The 18,852-nt window shown below is 39.9% G+C and overlaps 1 protein-coding gene across 3 annotated transcripts in view; it reads left to right on the top strand.

The window, feature by feature from the left end:
- The window catches only part of LOC128696943 (piggyBac transposable element-derived protein 3), a 92,063-nt gene that overhangs the window by 64,299 nt on the left and 8,912 nt on the right, over positions 1–18,852 (top strand). For 2 of the 3 annotated variants that reach the window (XM_070095203.1, XM_070095202.1), the window contains exon 6: positions 14,194–14,336. In XM_070095203.1, coding sequence (XP_069951304.1) covers positions 14,194–14,336 — 143 coding nt within the window. Of the gene's footprint in view, positions 1–14,193; positions 14,337–16,294; positions 18,336–18,852 lie in introns of those variants that run through there. The other variant, XM_053788368.2, reaches the window with a different exon arrangement.

Below are 18,852 nucleotides of genomic sequence, written 5' to 3'. Positions count from 1 at the left end.
TACAACGCAGTTGCATTTGCTAGCCGAGTCCTTAAGAAGGCTGAACATAATTATACAGTAACGGAGCAAGAAGCTTTAGCAATAGTATGGTCTTTAAAGCACTTCCGAGACATTATTTACCAGTACCCTGTTCATGTCTTGACAGACCATGCACCACTGATATCTTTATTCCAGAACAAACAACCTACTGGAAGGTTAGCCAGATGGACCTTGACTATCCAAGAGTTCAATCCCACTTTTGAACATTTACCTGGCAAGTCGAATGTAGTCGCAGATGCTTTATCGCGACACGTTAGTGTAGTTACTGCAGATCCTCCATTTACTGTCGAGGATGTCAAAAATGCCCAAAGAACAGATCCCATGTGGTCTGGTGTGATTCGATTCCTGCTCCAGGAAGATCTTATTCTTACTGTGAAGCCACCAGCACCCATTAGTGACTTTGTAATGAGCCAAGAATTACTGTATCGAACAGCCGAGTTGGGTACTCCAAGCAGAAGAGTTTACCAGTTAGTAATTCCACAGTCACTAGTGAACGTAGCTCTACAGCTAGTTCATGATGCACCAGGTGTTGCACACCCTGGTATGGATCGTTCTGTGAAACAAGCCAGAATGAAATACTTTTGGCCACGTATGGCAACTGACATTTCCGAGTATGTTAAGAAATGTAGCGTCTGTATGCAACATAAAGGAAATGTCAATGGTCCTAATCCAATCCAAGTGTACCCAACCACTAGCGAACCATGGGAAAGAGTTGCCCTTGATTTGTTAACCAATTTTAAATGTTCCCTCCAAGGCAACAAACATCTGTGTGTTATGGTAGACCATTTCACCAGATATTGTGAGTTAGTTCCTATTGCAGATAAGACTGCAGAGACAGTAGCTAAAGCGTTTAAAGAACGCATTATCTGCAGGCATACCACCCCTAAGTCCTTAGTAACAGATAATGGAGGTGAATTCTGTAATGAGATTCTTGAAAATTTGTGTACTTTATACAAGATCTCTAAATCCACCATTGTTCCTCATCATCCTGCCAGCAATGGGTTAGCCGAAAGAACCAATAAAAAAGTACTTGATGTCCTGAGAGCCACTATCAACCCCAATAGTGAAACTTGGGATGAAGTCATACCAGATGTTCAATGTGCCATAAATTCTGCTTACAATGCTTCCATAGGTGATACTCCACATTATGCATTGTATGGTGTAGACAAGCGTTTACCCATTGAGTTGTTATATTCCACTCCGAAACCTAATTACAACCCTGATGATTTCGTAGCAACTCGTACCAGCATGGCTCAGAGTGTTTTTAGAAGAATCCGTGAAACACTTCATAAATCAACAGCAGAATTTACTAGAGTAACTAATAGCCGTGCTAAGCTGTCAAAAGTCAAAGTAGGTTCAAGAGTAATGCTGACAAATTTCAACAAAACATCCGAAATGCCTAAGCTCGATCAAAAGTTTGTCGGACCTTATCGAGTTGTAGAACATATCTCTGGTAATAAGTATAAGGTTAGAGAAATTAGTACTGGTAAGTACAAAGAATCGCATTTAGATCATATGAAATTAGTATGCGATGTTGATGATATTGCTACCCAGACTAATGTGACAGATGCTGAAAATCCTCTTGACTCTGTACCCTCTACCTCAAATACTCAGTCAGATAACCAACCTGATTGTCGTTACTCCTTGCGTACTCGACAAGTAATGAGAAACCCACAAGTATCTTTTGTAGATACTCGTTCAGATCTCCCTCAGTCAAGGCATGTGTTAGCCATTGCAGAGGAATTCGATCCTCCCAGAGATGATAACCATTCTGCATATGTAAACCTCACCCTCACAGAATTGGATTTAAATGTACATAGTCTGTATAACTAGATGTCCGAGATGAAGTAAATTGTCAACTGTTTGTTATTAACTGATTAGTTTTTCAGAAATATTTTTTTTTTCTTGTTCACATTCCCTCCGTATTCTGAGAATTTACAGTAATAGTCTGAGTGCACCAGATGCCTTTGCTGTTAATTTCACCTTGTATATATATATTTATTCTTCCTCAGAATCTGTAGAGTGCATGAATACAGATCGATCGATCAATTCCATCCATATTGTACAATGATTTGATCTTATAGTTTGTAATGCATTACGTTAAAACTCATTACGTTAACACCCATTACATAAAACTCATGTTGTAACATCCATTATGATACCATCCATTAGTTTTAAGTTATATATGAATTTGTTATTGTATAGAATCAGCCCAGAACCGCCTGCCTGTTCAGCCTATAGATAGTAGTGTATGTCGAGACGACATACGTAACATGACCAAGCTGTCAGCATAGTTGCTGATCCCTGTGTTATATAGCATAGCATATTAGTATCATCCATGTGCTTTAGATAGGAGATCCCTTGTAGGCCTGTGACTTTGTGTGACGTCACGGGATGCGCATGCGTAGGCTCGTACCTCTACCTCCCTCTCAGTCGGCGTAGACACCCAGGCGAAGACAGGCAAGGCAGTGGGCTCCATTTCCCATCATCAGACTCTGACAATATATGTTACCATCCAACAAGTGTGTCTACCTTCAACCCACGATATCTCCATTTAAGAACCCCTACGATAGCCGGACAGCATGGAACGAAGTTGATGATCAAGAAGACGAATGGAAAGGTAAAAATGATGAAGAAGAAAGAGACTGCTGTGGAAACTGTTGTGGAAACCTCTAACGCATTCTCTGTGCTACCCGACGAATGTGAATCGACTACTGGGAATGTCATGACAAACGACATCAAGGAAGGTAAAAATGTTGTTGTTGGGGATAGCCAGGTTATGTATATGGATAAGGCCTTCTGCTTGAAGGATAGGAGTAGGAGACAGAGGGTTTGCTTTCCTGGGGCTAGGATGGAGGATATTGTTAGCCTGCTTGACAACATGATGAACAGTAATGAGATCAATCCTATTATCTGGAGGCCTAAAAAAAAAGTTGTTTGGCTTTTTTGGGGCTCTCAGGAACGTAACCCTATTTTTCCTATAAGTTCTTCAGTTCCTCTTTCACAGTTTTACCTAACACACCATTTTCAGGAACATAACTATCGTGTTAACCCTTTGACTGTCGCAGGCCCCTTTCTGAAACTGTCATTCGAAGTCGCAAAAGTTTTGGAAAAAAAAAAATTATTTTTTCTTATGAAATGATAGAGAATCTTTTCCCGATGGTAATGAAACCAAAAGTATGAAATTTGGTCGAAAACTCACAGAATTACGCTCCCGTGAAGTTAGCGGTCTCGGCGACATGTACGCATCAGCAATTTCGCCAACTTTGAGCCCTGTTTTTGGCCAATTCCTTTGTTCCAGTTGACCAAACTCATAGCTATTTCTTTAGAACTCCATTTTTCTATCACTTGAGTACAAGAAAGCGCCCATTTACCGATTTGAACTACCCAATAAAGTGGTCAGAAATTGGCAATTTGGCCAATTTCATGCAAATTAAAAAAGATGCCAATTTCAAAATAGGGTCCAGAATAAACCATGTAGACATTCTTGGCACTAAAATAACATATCCTCTGCTCATTAGTCATGTCTGTAGGCCCCTCTTATATTACTATTGCTTTCTATTTTGATTTTTTATTCATAAAAAAAAAATACAAAATTTACTGTTATGCAGACTAATGCATTTTTGTAAAAATGGTATAAATAATATCAGTGCACTAGTAAAAGAATATTAGATTCCCCAGTTGACATGTATTGGACGTGTGGTGTAATTTGCTTATTCCTGAACATTGGTAAAACTCGAACATTTCTGCTACTTTGAGCTCAATTTCAAGGTCGTTTTCATCGTGAAAGTAATGAAGATCATCTCTATTTCTATAGTATGTTTTCCATTTTATCACCTGAGACCATGAAAACGAGAATACAACAATAAATACACCTCAAAGTCGGCATTTTAATCCAAAAAAACGGTCAGTTTTTTTTTTTTCTCATTATGCACTGCGTGCTGCAGGATTTTTTTTTATGTGGTGCACACTGACCACACAGATCCATTCTCTCACATGTGGGCCTACTAGCTTTCTCCTGCTTGATTTGAAGCCGCTAGAATTTACGCGTATAAATACGTCAGAAACAGTGGCGCGTAAGACGTATATATACGACGTAAACAGTCAAAGGGTTAAATGACTGTCTGCTGTACAGTATAATAGTAATATGTAATAGCAGTAAGGAGAAATTCGGACGGCTGCTAGTAGTTGGCACCACAATCAGCAAAACATCAGTAACCACTACTACTTTTCACCTGTGTAGATTTAAGTAGTCTATAAGTAGTACAGTGGACCCCCGCATAACGATGGCATCACATAGCGATTATTTCGCATACCGCTTACTTTAATCGCAAAATTTTTGCCGCGCATACCGATTAAAAACCCGCTCACCGATTTTCGTCCGAGACGCGTCCAATGTGCGCCCTCAGCCAGCCTCACATGTGCCGCCCGTGCCATTGTTTACCAGCCAGCCTCCGCGGTAACATCCAAGCATACACTCGGAATATTTCGTATTATTACAGTGTTTTCGGTGCTGTTTCTGGAAAATAAGTGACCATGGGCCCCAAGAAAGCTTCTAGTGCCAACCCTACACCAATAAGGGTGAGAATTACTATAGAAATGAAGAAAGAGATCATTGATAAGTATGAAAGTGGAGTGCGTATAGCCGACCTAGTCAAGCTGTACAAGAAACCCCAATCAACCATCGCTACTATTGTGGGCACCAGAAAGACAATCAAGGAAGCTGTTCTTGCCAAAGGTTTAACTGTGTTTTCGAAACAAAGATCGCAAGTGATGGAAGATGTTGAGAGACTCTTATTGGTGTGGATAAATGAAAAACAGATAGCAGGAGATAGCGTCTCTCAAGCGATCATATGTGAAAAGGCTAGGAAGTTGCATGAGGATTTAATTAAAAAAATGCCTGCAACTAGTGATGATGTGAGTGAATTTAAGGCCAGCAAAGGTTGGTTTGAGAGATTTAAGAAGCGTAGTGGCATCCATAGTGTGATAAGGCATGGTGAGGCTGCCAGTTCGGACCACAAAGCGGCTGAAAAATATGTGCAGGAATTCAAGGAGTACATAGAAACTGAAGGACTGAAACCTGAACAAGTGTTTGTGATGAAACAGGCCTGTTTTGGAAGAAAATGCCAAGCAGGACCTACATTACTCAGGAGGAAAAGGCACTCCCAGGACATAAGCCTATGAAAGACAGGCTTACTCTTCTCATGTGTGCCAATGCTACTGGTGATTGCAAAGTGAAGCCTTTATTAGTGTATCACTCTGAAACTCCCAGAGCGTTCAGGCAAAAGAATGTCCTCAAGGATAATTTGTGTGTGCTGTGGAGGGCAAACAGTAAGGCATGGGTCACTAGGGAATTTTTCTATAACTGGTTACACCATGCATTTGCCCCCAATGTGAAAGATTACCTAACTGAAAAGAAATTAGAACTTAAGTGCCTCCTGGTGTTAGACAATGCCCCTGGTCATCCTACAGACGTGGCAGAGCGACTTTATGGGGACATGAGCTTCATTAAGGTGAAGTTTTTGCCTCCTAATACCACTCCTCTCCTGCAGCCCATGGACCAGCAGGTTATTTCCAACTTCAAGAAACTGTACACAAAAGCTCTGTTTGAAAGGTGCTTTGTAGTGACCTCAGAAACTCAACTGACTCTAAGAGAGTTTTGGAGAGATCACTTTAATATCCTCAATTGTGTAAACCTTATAGGTAAGGCTTGGGAGGAAGTGACTAAGAGGACCTTGAACTCTGCTTGGAAGAAACTGTGGCCAGAATGTGTAGACAAAAGGGATTTTGAAGGGTTTGAGGCTAACCCTGAGATGATTATGCCAGTTGAGGAATCCATTGTGGCATTGGGAAAGTCCTTGGGGTTGGAGGTTAGTGGGGAGGATGTGGAAGAGTTGGTGGAGGAGGACAATGAAGAACTAACCACTGATGAGCTGATAGATCAACTTCAAGAGCAAGAGGCCAGACCTGGGGAAACTGGTTCAGAGGAGGGGAGAGAGAAATTGAAGAAGTTGCCTACTACAAAGATTAAGGAAATCTGTGCAAAGTGGCTTGAAGTGCAAACCTTCATGGATGAAAATCACCCTCACACAGCTATTGCAAGCCGTGCTGGTGATTATTACACTGACAATGTTGTGAAACACTTTAGGCAAGTCATAAAGGAACGAGAGGTACAGGCCACTATGGACAGATATCTTGTGCGAAAGAAGTCCAGTGACTCTGAAGCTGGCCCTAGTGGCATTAAAAGAAGAAGGGAAGTAACCCCAGAAAAGGACTTGCTACCTCAAGTCCTAATGGAAGGGGATTCCCCTTCTAAACAGTAAGAAGATAATGCTCTCCCATCCCATCAATCATCACCAGATCTTCAATAAAAGTAAGTGTCATGTAAGTGTGCATGCCTTTTTCAGTTTGTGTGTATTAAAATTAACATTTCATGTGGTAAAAAAATTTTTTTTTCATACTTTTGGGTGTCTTGCACGGATTAATTTTATTTCCATTATTTCTTATGGGGAAAATTCATTCACATAACGATTATTTCGCATAACAATTACCCCTCTTGCACGGATTAAAATCATTAACCGGGGGTCCACTGTATTAGGTTAAGTCTGCCCAAAATGCCTCAGCATGATATTGGCTTTCTTTGCTCCAATCATATTATATGTAAACACACATTGTAACCTTTGCAAAGAAATAAATATTTTATTTATTTAAGGAACCTCCCTTGAGGGGGACGTTTGCATCCTGAAATTTTGTCTGTATCCAGAAACAAAAAATTACAGAATGACTGTTCATATCCTGAAAAGTTCACATGCTGAGGTTCCACTGTACTTTTGGGCATCTGGAATGGATTAATTGGAGTTATATTATTTCTTATGGGAAATATTGCTTCAGTTATCATCGAATTCGGTTTTCATCACACTTTCTGGAACGAATTAATGATGAAAACCAAGGTTCCACTGTGTATTCAAGACACTATTAACAGAGTACTGTACCATAATATAACTCACCACAGAATAAAAGAATTGGGACTCGAAAAGGAGGAGAATTCTGGCCATGAGCACATCACAAGAAGTTTCATCTGTTTGTCCCCTCAAGGGAGGTTCCTTGATGCTGGTGAAGGGCTCTTGTTTTAGGGAATTGGATCTGTGCTTTGGTTCCCTGAATTGAGCCTTAATACCTTCCACTCCCCCCCATATGTGCTGTGTAATCCTACAGGTTTAGCACTCCCCCATGATTATAATAATTCAGCTGTTTGTTGCTGTGTGAGGCATAGAGCTGCCAAAGTTGCCAGATTCACAATCTGGTGACTTTGGGACTGAAGGTCCCTCCAGGTTTCTGTGGTCTCCAACTGTTACCAGTACATTGCTGTGGCTATAGAAAAAAGCTGGGAACCTGAAATCCTGACAGAGCCAAAAGGTGTCTTGCATATATTCAGAACACATTATAAATGATAATACTGAGCATGTATTTGAAACATCTCTGTAATAATAAATATAATGCTTGTAGAACTGAAATACATGGGAAAATTAATCAGTTTTGGATTTTTAAACCCATTTCATTATTTCCTAAAGTTGTAACACAGAGTAAGAATTATTAACTGAAGATCACTGAATTAGTTTGAAATATTAATGTATACTTAAAATTGCACTATTGTTCATCTGACTACCTCTCTTTTTGTACATTTATAATTTCCCACTTAATTACCTATGTCTAGTTCTTAAGTATTGTGTAACATTACTATTAGTCTGCCATAAATACACAGTTTGATAATGAGTTGTGCCTGACAATATTATATTACCTATAAACTACATTACCTGTGTACTTCTTCTTTCAATACACCGGCCGTATCCCACCAAGGCAGGATGACCTGAAACGAAAAACGAAAGTTTTTCTTTTTAATTTATACAGGAGGGGTTACTAGCACCTTGCTTCCAGCATTTTAGTTACCTCTTAGGATTATTTGTATTTCTTCTTCTTTCAACAAACCAATTGTATCCCACCAAGGCAGTGTGACCGAAAAAGAAAAACATAAGTTTTCTTTTTAAATTTAGTGATTTATACAGGATGGGTTACTAGCACCTTGCTCCTGGCATTTTAGTCACCTCTTACTATTTTTTGTACAGTGGACCCCTCGGTTATTGGAAGTTATTTCGCTTATCAGCCATATGGGATGCATCCACCGCCAGCCCAGCTGCTTTGCGCATCAGTTTGGTTGTGTCTCAGGGTGAGTGAGGAAGCTTCTACTCATTCATCCAAACATTTCGCTATACATTCATTGTTTTTGGTGGTTTTACATTAAGTGCAATTGCAAAATAAGTAACCATGGCCCCAAAGAAAGTTCCTAGTAAAGTTCCTTTGGTGAAAAAAGTGAGAAACATGATGGAATTTAAGAAAGTGGTTATTGAAAAATATGAAAGTGGTGTGCAAGTGCTGGAACTTGCCAGGATGTACAGTGGAACCTCAAAAATCGAACTTAATCCATTCCAGGAGCTAGTTCTAAATTTGAAAAGTCTGAAATTCGAAGCAATATTTCCCATAAGAAATAATGGAAATACAATTAATCCGTTCCAGGAACCCAAAAATATTCACACAAAAATTACATTTTATAGAGATTAATTACAGTTTTACATACAACAAATACTATAGTTTTTAATTATGTATAGTAATACATATAAAATAACATTTTTACTTACCTTTATTGAAGATTGGTGATGGCATCTGGAAGAGAGGGAGTTGGGGTTAGTGTTTGGAAGGAGAATCTTCCTCCATGAGGACTTCAGGTAAAGCCCCCTCTGGGGTTACTTCCCTTCTGTTTTTTAATGCCACTAGGACCAGCTTGAGAGTCACTGGACCCCTGTCTCACAAAATAACTGCCCACAGTCCTCTGTTTCTGGCGCCTCTTTAACATTTCCCTAAAATGGGACATGGTTCTGTCACTGAACTTGTTGCAAAGATGGCTTGTTTCAGCTTGCTCAGGGTGGTAATTCTGCACAGACATTTGGACATCATTCCACTTGGCACAAATCTCCTTAATCTTTGAAGAAGGCACTTCATCCACTCCCTATATTAACACTTTTCGCAACATCAGCTTCCTTGATTTGTTCTTTCTTTGACAGGAGAGAACCGATGGTCGACTTGTTTTCCCCATACATCCTGGCAAGCTCAACAAGTCTCGCACCACTCTCATTACTTCTGTATTATTTCTTTCTTCACATCTATGGTGTTTCTCACTTTCTTTACCACAGGGGTACCACTAGCAAGTTTCTTTGGGCCCATGGCAGCTTATTTCACAGTCCCACAAGCACTAAACACAACGAAATAATCGTAAAATGCGTGAATGAGAGAGCAGGTTAGTATTCACTCAAGCATAAACAAAGCTAGACTGCTCACGGCGCCTGCGTGGGGACGCGGACAGAGCGGGCGGCAGACAGGTCCTGTACCCGTCGGTCCGAAAATAGGGGCGCGTTCGATAATAGGGACACAGTTTGCCCGAAAAAATGGTCCTATTTTCGAAACATTCGATATGTGATACGTTCGATTTTTGAGGTTCCACTGTATGGGGAAAATAAAAAAAACAATCACTTCCATCCTGCCACTTCCTCAACACACCAGCCACTGCCGTGCCTCACCAGCCACTGCCTCACCACACCAGCCACTGCCTCACCTCCAGGTATATCACACCAGTCACTACCTCACCACACCAGTCACTGTCTCACCTCACCAGCCACTGCCTCACCTCACCAGGCACTGCCTCACCTCAAGCTGAAACAAGCCATATCTGCCACTTGTTCATTGACAAAACCTTGTCCCACTTCAGGGAAATCTTAGAGACGCCAGAAACAGACTTCTCTGGACAGTTATTTTGTGCAACAGGTGTGCAGTGACTCTCAAGCTGGTCCTAGTGGCATTAAATGACAAAGAAGGGAAGTAACCCCAGAGAGGGACTTACCTGAAGTCATTATGGAGGGGGATTCCCCTTCCAAACAATAAATCCTCCCTCTCTCCTCCTCTCTATCTTCCAGGAACCAACACGAGTCTTCAATAAAGGTATGTAATACTGATTTAATTGTTAAAAAAAATATTTTTTGTTAATATTTTTGGGTGTCTGGAATGGATTTATTGTATTTACATTAATTCTTATGGGAAATATTATTTTGGTTTTCGACCATTTCGCTTTTAAAGTCGAGCTTCTCTACGGATTACGGCCAATAACCAAGGGTGCACTGTATTTGTATAAATTAATTTAACGTAATGGAATATGAAGAACAAAGAGGCACAATACTGTGACTGGAACAATACACAAATAACCTGCACATAAGAGAGAGAAATTTATTTACAAGTGTGACTTGTAAATGGTCCAAGTGGGAGTGAAACGTTGTCATAAGTTTCTCTCTCCTGTGTGCAGGCTATTTGTGTATTGCTCCACTCATGGTATTGTGCCTTTTGTTCTTTATGCACCACATATGTACAAGAATTCATACATATATATGCAACAAGATCATGGTAAATTGGTGATATCACTGTATGACCACTGTGAAAAATAGTGAATTTCCAAGTGCTTTCGTGATTTCTGACATAAAGGACTAGTAAAAATAACAGAACAGTAGAAAGCTTATAAGGCTGAGATATCACCTCACATATGACCTTCTTCTGTTCTCTCATTTTGACATTTCCATGATATTGTGAGAAATCACGAAAGCACTTAGAAGTTCACTGTTTTTTCACAGTGGTTATTTTGCATACTTGTGTAGACACAACTCTGTGAATAAATGGATGAAGCTGCTATGCATAATTTCTTTCTATGCATTAACCCTTAAACAGTCCAAACGTATATATACGTTCACTCGCGCAGTACCCCGAATATTTTGAAAAAAAAAAATAGCTTTTTTTTTTTATAGAAAAAAGAGCACATTTTTTTAAGTATTTTAGAATAAAAAAAATTTTTAGGGTCAGTACTTACCGAGATATGAGGCCGAGAAGTTGGCACTGGATGCTCATGTGACAGCAACATTGAGTTCTGCCGCTTGCAGAAGTGTTGCCGATATACCTTTTTTTTTCTATTTTTCATATTATTTTATGTAATTTTTATGTTCTGATAATTACAATTTGTAGTAGTTCTTGTCATTTCATAACCAATCTTTGTTCTGACACTAGTATTAGGTACTGAAATTGTACTCAAATTGTCACAAACACACTGACAGGTGGACATTACACCTGCCTTAGCTATTTACTATTGTCTTGGAATACCTACAAAGTATTTATATGTCCCAGCAATGTTTTGGATATGTGGAAGTATATAATAACGAGAAGGAGGAGAAGGAGAAGGAGGAGAAGGAGAAGGAGGAGAAGGAGAAGGAGGAGAAGGAGGAGGAGGAGAAGAAGAAGGAGAAGGAGGAGAAGGAGAAGGAGGTGGAGGAAGAGAAAGATGAAGAGGAGGAGGAGGAGGAGGGGGGGAGAAGGAGGTGGGGAGAAGGAGGAAGAGGAGGAGGAGGAGGAGGAGGAGGAGGAGGGGAGAAATAGGAGGGGAGAAGGAGGAGGGGAGAAGGAGGAAGAGGAGGAGGAGGAAGAGGAGGAGGAGGAAGAGGTAATAATAAGTTCCCTTGAAGCATGAAAAACAAAGTCCACCCCTGACAGTGACATGATGAGATAACAACTGATAAGAGCTGACGTTTGATGAGCATACATGAGGGTGGGGGAGGGTGCAGCTGATAAGAAAAGATTAGAGGTGATATTTGATGAGCATCGCCCTCACTTTGTTTTTGTTGGTACACAAACATGTCAGTCTATTTGTCTGTCTGTCAAGCTCCCTGTCTATCTGTCTATCCGTCTAGCTCTCTGTCTCAGAGAGAGCCACAAGACTGCGTCGTCATCACGTTTACTCACATCTTCAAGCAGAGTATAGCACTTTGTCTGGATTTTTTGGGTTATCCTAGGTAATTTACACTATGTATACTTGTATTTATGTGTACCTGTGAGACAGAGATAGACAGACAGATAGAAAGAGAGACAGATTGAAAGAGATACAGAGACAGATAGACAAAGACAGACACAGATAGACAGACAGAGAGGTAGACAGAGAAAGACAGAGATAGAGATAGACAGAGATACAGAGATAGACAGACCCTAAACTTGGGGTTAACATCACTTTCCTCTTACAAGAGGAGTGTTAACATGACATTACATCAGTGAATCCTTGGTGTTTGCTGCACTGTTTGCTCTAGCTAGCACTCAATTTAACTGGCGCTCCCACAAGGTACTAAGTGGTCCCAGATTTTTTTAATAACACGCACATTGAGTGTTAGGACCCATTCTATGCTGACAAGGCATCTCAGGCCAATCGTGCCAAATTTGAAGGCAGGAAAAATAAAACATAATCGTTTGGGGCACTACGCGTAAGAACGTATATATACGTTTGGACCGTTTAAGGGTTAAGTGTGTGACATTCCAAGCAACGAGGGATTGATCAGTCAATCTTGGAATATAAGAACATTATGATTGTAATCCATTCCAGTTCTGTATCTCCTCACATCCTTCAGTGTACACACTGAACTGATTGATGAATAAGACACATGTACAACACTTGGGTGCCTATATTGATGAAAAGCTTCACTTGTTTAACCCTTTGAGGGTCGACAGGCCCTCTCCGAAACTCGTTCTCAGGGTCGGCCAAATTTAAAAAAAAAAAAAAATTATTTTCTCTTATGAAAAGATAGAGAATCTTTTCCCGATCATAAAGACACCAAAAGTTTGAAATTTGATAGAAAACTTACGGAATTATGCTCTCGCAAAGTTAGCGGTCTCGGCGATGTTTACGCATCGGCGATTTTGCCCACTTTGAGCCCCATTTTCGGCCAATTTCACTGTACTAGTCGACAAAAAACATGAATATTTCGCTAGAACTCCATTTTTTCTATCGAATGGGTGCAAGAAACCACTCATTTATGAAATTCAACTATCCAGTACAGTGGTCAGAATTTAGCAATTTTGCCAATTTCACACAAATTTCAAAAGATGCCAATTTCCGAATAGGGTCCAGAATAAACAAGAAAGACATTTCTAGCACTAAAATGACATTTCCTCTAGTCATTAGTAACGTCTCAAGGCCCCTCTTATATTCTTTTGCTTTCCACTTTGAATTTTTATTCTCACAAAAAATATAAGATTTACTGTTATGCAGACTACTGCATTAGTGTAAAAAATGGTATAAATATTATTGGTGCACTTGTGAAAGAATATTACACTCACCAGTTGACGTGTATTGCACGCTTGGCACGATTTGTGTACTTTTGAAGTTTGGTAAAAATCGAACATTTCTGCTACTTTGAGCTCAATTTCAAGGCACTTTTCTTTGTAAAACCAGTCAAAATCATCTCAATTTCTCTAATATGTCTTCCATTCTATAAAATGAGACCAAGAAAACTAGAATACAACAATAAATACCATACGAAAATACACTGCAAAGTCGCTGATTTATTAAAAAAAAATGGTCAAAGTTTTTTTTTCTCATTATGCACTGTGTGCTGCAGGATTTTTTTTAGACTGTGCACACTGACCACATAGACCCATTCTTTCATATGAAGGCCTACCAGCTTTCTCCCACTAGATTTGAGGCCGCTAGAATTTATGAGTACTAGTACGTCAAAAACCCCTACGCGTAAGACGTACTAGTACGACGAAAACCCTTAAAGGGTTAACAGGGGTACCTATATTGATGAAAAGCTTCACTTGTTTAACAGACTTGTTCAGTTGAAGACAGAGGTGATTTTTGTGCTAGATTTAGTGGAGGAAGTGCTGGAGTAATATTGAAGTGGTCAGTCCCTCAACCTTCATAAAAGGTGTTTAGCCTTTTAGTATTGATTGAAGGTGGTTAGCCCCTCAGCCTTGATAGAAGGGGGTCAGTCTCTCAGCCTTGATAGAAGGGGGTCAGTCCCTCAGCCTTGATAGAAGGGGTCAGTCGCTCAGCCTTGATAGATAATGTTCAGTCTTTTAGCTTTAATTGAAGATCATCAGTCCCTCAGCCTTGATAGAAGATGGTCACTCCCTCAACCTGACACTGACCGCCATCTTTATTTTTCTTTCATAATACTATTTCCTGTTGTCAGCCAAACACTTCTCATGTCTTTGATAAAAATAAGTAATTTTAATTCTCCGCAGAACCAATAGAGATGGAAGATCGGGTGGATAACAACGATAATAATATGCATAATGACAGAGATAATAAAAAAATAATTCCTAACTTGCTGCCCATCGATGCCAAAGCGACAAACCTGCCCGGGGAAACGACCAATTACAGCCAGGTAAGAAGCTGCCACAGATTGTTGTTTTCTTGTTCTAAACATCTGTGGGCTGATCTCTCTCATTTTTTATTATTTTTCCTTGATGACATTGAAGGGTTCTTCATCCAGGGAATTGGAGCTGAAGAAGAATTAGAGTTGAAGAATTGAGACACTTATGCAACTTGTCGGTTTTCGAAACCATTCATCACATCTGTCAGACATTGCATCATCATGGGATCTTGATACAAAGAGTTCTTCAAAACTTGTCCAATCTTTGGATGAAGACTTACTTAGACTAGTGGATGGTTCGACTATGACCCTGCCTCCTCCTGCTTCACCTCACTTGACTACAGTATATAAGCCACTGCTATGGCCCTGTGCTGTACTTTCTACAAGATTGATGGACTGAACACATTGACTCCAGGCTGAGGGACTGATTACCTCAAACTACTCTTCTCCTTATACCTTCCTGCTTTGTATAAGACTAATGAAGCCACTGTGTTGCAAAACATTTCTTCAGTAAAGATTCCCCTAGGTTGCATAAGTGTTTCAATTCTTCAACTTGTCGGTTTTCAAAGTCATTCATCACATAAATAATGCTTGCTTTAAAGTTCCAGCTATACCCAAGCAATCTGTTGATGAAGGGTAAAACTGCTAGAAGCCTAGGCAGTACATCCAAACCAAACAAGTGGGGTTTCAAACTATTTTGTTGTGCAAGTGAAGATGGAATCATACATGATATACTCATGTATCAAGGCAAACTAACTTTTGACAACCACCCCATAGAACTGCCACATGAAGAAACTGAACTACCAGTAAGTTCACAGATTGTCCTGGTACTTTCAACCACTATCAACCAAAGAAATACATCAGCAATCTATGCCGACAATTTCTTTTCAAGTCTACTTTTGGTCAAGTTACTAAGAGACAAGTATAACTGCAGATACACTGGAACAGTATGTGAAAATAGATGTGGTAAGCCAGAACTGATGCCTGTCAAATATGTACATGGAAAAGTTCCCAAGGGCACTTTTGACTTCAAAACAAATCATGGTATCCTTGTTGTAAGATGGAAGGACAACAAGTGACAAATTATGTGGGGTTAATCCTGTGAATCTTACTGAAAGATATAACAAGGAAACAAAGACAAAAAACCAGTTCCAGTTCCCTGCAGTCATCAAGAACTATAATGCAAACATAGGCGGTATTGACAAAAGTAACACGTTGGTGCATCTGTACAAAACGCCCATGAAATCTAAATGTTGGTACATGCGGATGTTTTCCTACGTTCTTGATCTTGCTGTTGTGAATGCATGGCTTCTTTACTGCCATGATTGTCGGTCACTAAAAATGGAATGCATGCCACTGAAGCTATTCAGGAATGAAATCGTATCACTGCAAGATCCAAAGGACAAAAGTTTAGACACATCAACATAAATCCCTTTGTCGCGTAGCAGCGAAAATTTTCGCGCTTAAACATGTGCACCTTTATGCGTGTCATCTTACTCGCGCCGATCATCTGGATTCCCGTTCTTTAATTCTAACAAATCACAAGCCTTCCCTGAGTCGCTTCAGCTAAGTGGTGATGGCATTTGCCGGCTTCCCATTGGTTGAGAGAACAAAATATAAACACTTGTGGCTTGGCGTTGCCCAGAGTGGGTTTTTTCCATCCAGTGTCACTAATATACTCTTGGATTTTACCCTCTACAATGTCGGTAAGTACTGATTGTTGTGTTTAGTGCGTACATGAATAATTTAGGCATATTTTGATGTATACATAAAGTCCGTGTGAAGCATAATGTGAGTGTAGCTTGCAGTTGAAAAAAGTGCAACAAAGGAAGGGCGAAAATTTTCGTTGCTGCCCTTTTAGTGACATAGTACACTTTCAGGAAAATAAATATTTATAAAAAAATTTCTATTGCATATATGAATTCTGTAGTGGTCTGGATCTATACAGAAGGTTTTTATTGTCCTTCCAGATCAATGAGAAATTGTTTTATAGAGAGCCCTCCAACACCAGGTCAAAATATGTCTGCATTTTGGATGACAGTGACTCAGAACCAGAGGTAGATGACCCTGAATTGCTTGATAGTGGTGATGAATACTTGCCACCGGATGCAGAGGTGTCAAGTGATGATGAAGAGGAAGAAAGGCCAGCCAAAAAGCAGAAATTAGTCAAGAAAAAGAGAGGCATTACGATCGAGGAGTACCCTGATGAGGAACATATTTATGACGATCTTGCTCTTCAAGGTGAACCAAAGTGGTCCCAGGTTGACCTCCAAAATGACCCTTTGCCAGCATATGAACATGAAAAGCCTCTTCAAATTAGGTCTCCATATCAGTATTTTTGTGATTTCTTTAGTCAAGACATGGTAGATAACATAGCATTTCAAACAAATTTGTATGCCAAGCAAAAAACCATAACTAATAATTTTGCAACAGATTCTGAAGAGATCATGAGGTTCATAGGTATTTTGTTGTTCATGGGTATTGTTCAAATACCATCACTCGAAGACTATTGGGCAGGTTCATTTAGGATCCCCCAGGTTGCAGAAGTCATGGGGTCTAAGAGGTTTAGGTTACTTAGAAGGACTATCCATTTCAATGACAACACACAAAAGGATAATGACAGATTCCACAAAGTAAGGCCTCTTTACACTGCACTAACTAATGCTTGCTTGAAAGTTCCAGCTACACCTAAGCAATCTATTGATGAAGTCATGGTTGGTTTCAAGGGTAAAACTGCTGGAAACCTAAGGCAGTACATCAAAACGAAACCAGATAAGTGTGGTTTCAAACTTTTTTGTCGTGCAAGTGAAGATGGAATCATACATGATATACTCGTGTATCAAGGCACACCAACTTTTGACAGCCATCCCATAAAGCTTCAACAGGAAGAAACTAAACTACCAATAAGTACAAAGATTGTTCTGGTACTTGCAACAACTCTGAACAAGACCAACACATCAGCAATCTATGCTGACAATTTCTTTTCAAGTCTATATTTGGTCAAGGTACTAAGAGATAAGTATAACTGCAGATACACTGGAACAGTACGTGAAAATAGATGTGGTAAGCCAGATCTGATGCCTGTCAAACAAATGGAAAAGAACATTGTGGACAGGGGCAATTTTAGCTTCAAAAACAATGATGGTGTCCTTGTTGTAAGATGGAAGGACAACAAAGTTGTGACTTTATTGACAAGTGATGTAGGGATCAATCCTGTGAGTCTTGTTGAAAGATATAACAAGGTTACAAAGTCCAAAACCGAGTTACAGTGCCCTGCAGTCATCAAGAACTATAATGCAAACATGGGAGGTATTGACAAAAGTAACATGTTGGTGGATCTGTACAAAACACCAATGAAATCTAAACGTTGGTACATGCGGCTGTTTGCCTATGTTCTTGATCTTGCTGTTGTGAATGCATGGCTTGTTTACTGCCGTGATTGTCAATCAGTAAATGCCAAGTGCATGTCATTGAAGCTTTTCAGGAATGAAATCTCTGTCACCGCAAGGTCTAAAGGCCAAAAGTATAGACACAGCACCCTAAGAACATCTACAAGACCTTCACCAAGTAATTCACCATGTACTTCCAATGGTGTCAGCATGGTGACAGCTCTGCATGGCCAACGTGCAGAAAGGCCTGATGACAGTGTGAGGCTTGACAAAGCTCTAAACCACTGGCCAGTGTTAGGGAAGTCGCTTAGTTGCAAGTATTGTAGCAACTCGAAAAAATTTGTCACAACCGCATTCTACTGTTCTGTATGCAAAGTAAATCTATGCATAAAGAAGGCTAAAAATTGCTTCATAGACTTCCATTCTAGCAATTAGCAATATACAATGATTGCTCTTCCTCATGAATCTCAGGAATATGGGACTTGAAAGTTTTATCCCTTTGCAATGTGACCTTGTTGCTATTTCTTTCATTTTTATATTTTTCTAATACTTACAAAATGTTTTGATACAAGTTCCATTGATGTTTTTGATGTATGTTTGTATAATAAATTTTAAAAATAGTTATTGGGTGTTTTATTAACAATTGCAAGTTTGCAACATTCAAATTTATACTCCCTATTTCAGGCATGGGCGAGTTTAACTGCCTTTCACAGATTAGCAATTGCTCGGAAACTAACCATCAGAATTCCATTTATATGGCCTCATTCATCTTATATTGAGTTACTCTATCCACTCTAAAGGAGTCAAGTGTGAAATTCCATTATATCAGACATTGCCTGACAGAGGGTTAAGAACAACTTCAATAGCTTCACCAAGTACTTCTAGTGGTGACAGTACCCCTTTAGGGGGCAGGTCCGAGTGTGCTCGGACCTGAACGCATGGTTTTTGCGCATGTCCTCCTACTCCCCCCATGCATCTGGGTTCCCGGTCTCTATTTCTGACCAATCAAAAGCCTTCCTTGAGTCGCCTCCAGCTAAGCGGCGATGGCGTCTCCTTGCCTCCCGTTGGTTGAGAGAGCAAAATGTAAACACTTCTAGCTTGGTGTTGCCCTGACATTTTTTTTCGTCAAGTGCTCCTCA

This window comes from Cherax quadricarinatus, chromosome 49 (genome assembly GCF_038502225.1).
Source record: "Cherax quadricarinatus isolate ZL_2023a chromosome 49, ASM3850222v1, whole genome shotgun sequence".
Classification (NCBI taxonomy): Eukaryota; Metazoa; Arthropoda; class Malacostraca; order Decapoda; family Parastacidae; genus Cherax; species Cherax quadricarinatus.
The sequence above is the reverse complement of the archived record's forward strand: the minus strand, read 5'-3'. Positions and strand labels throughout refer to the sequence as shown.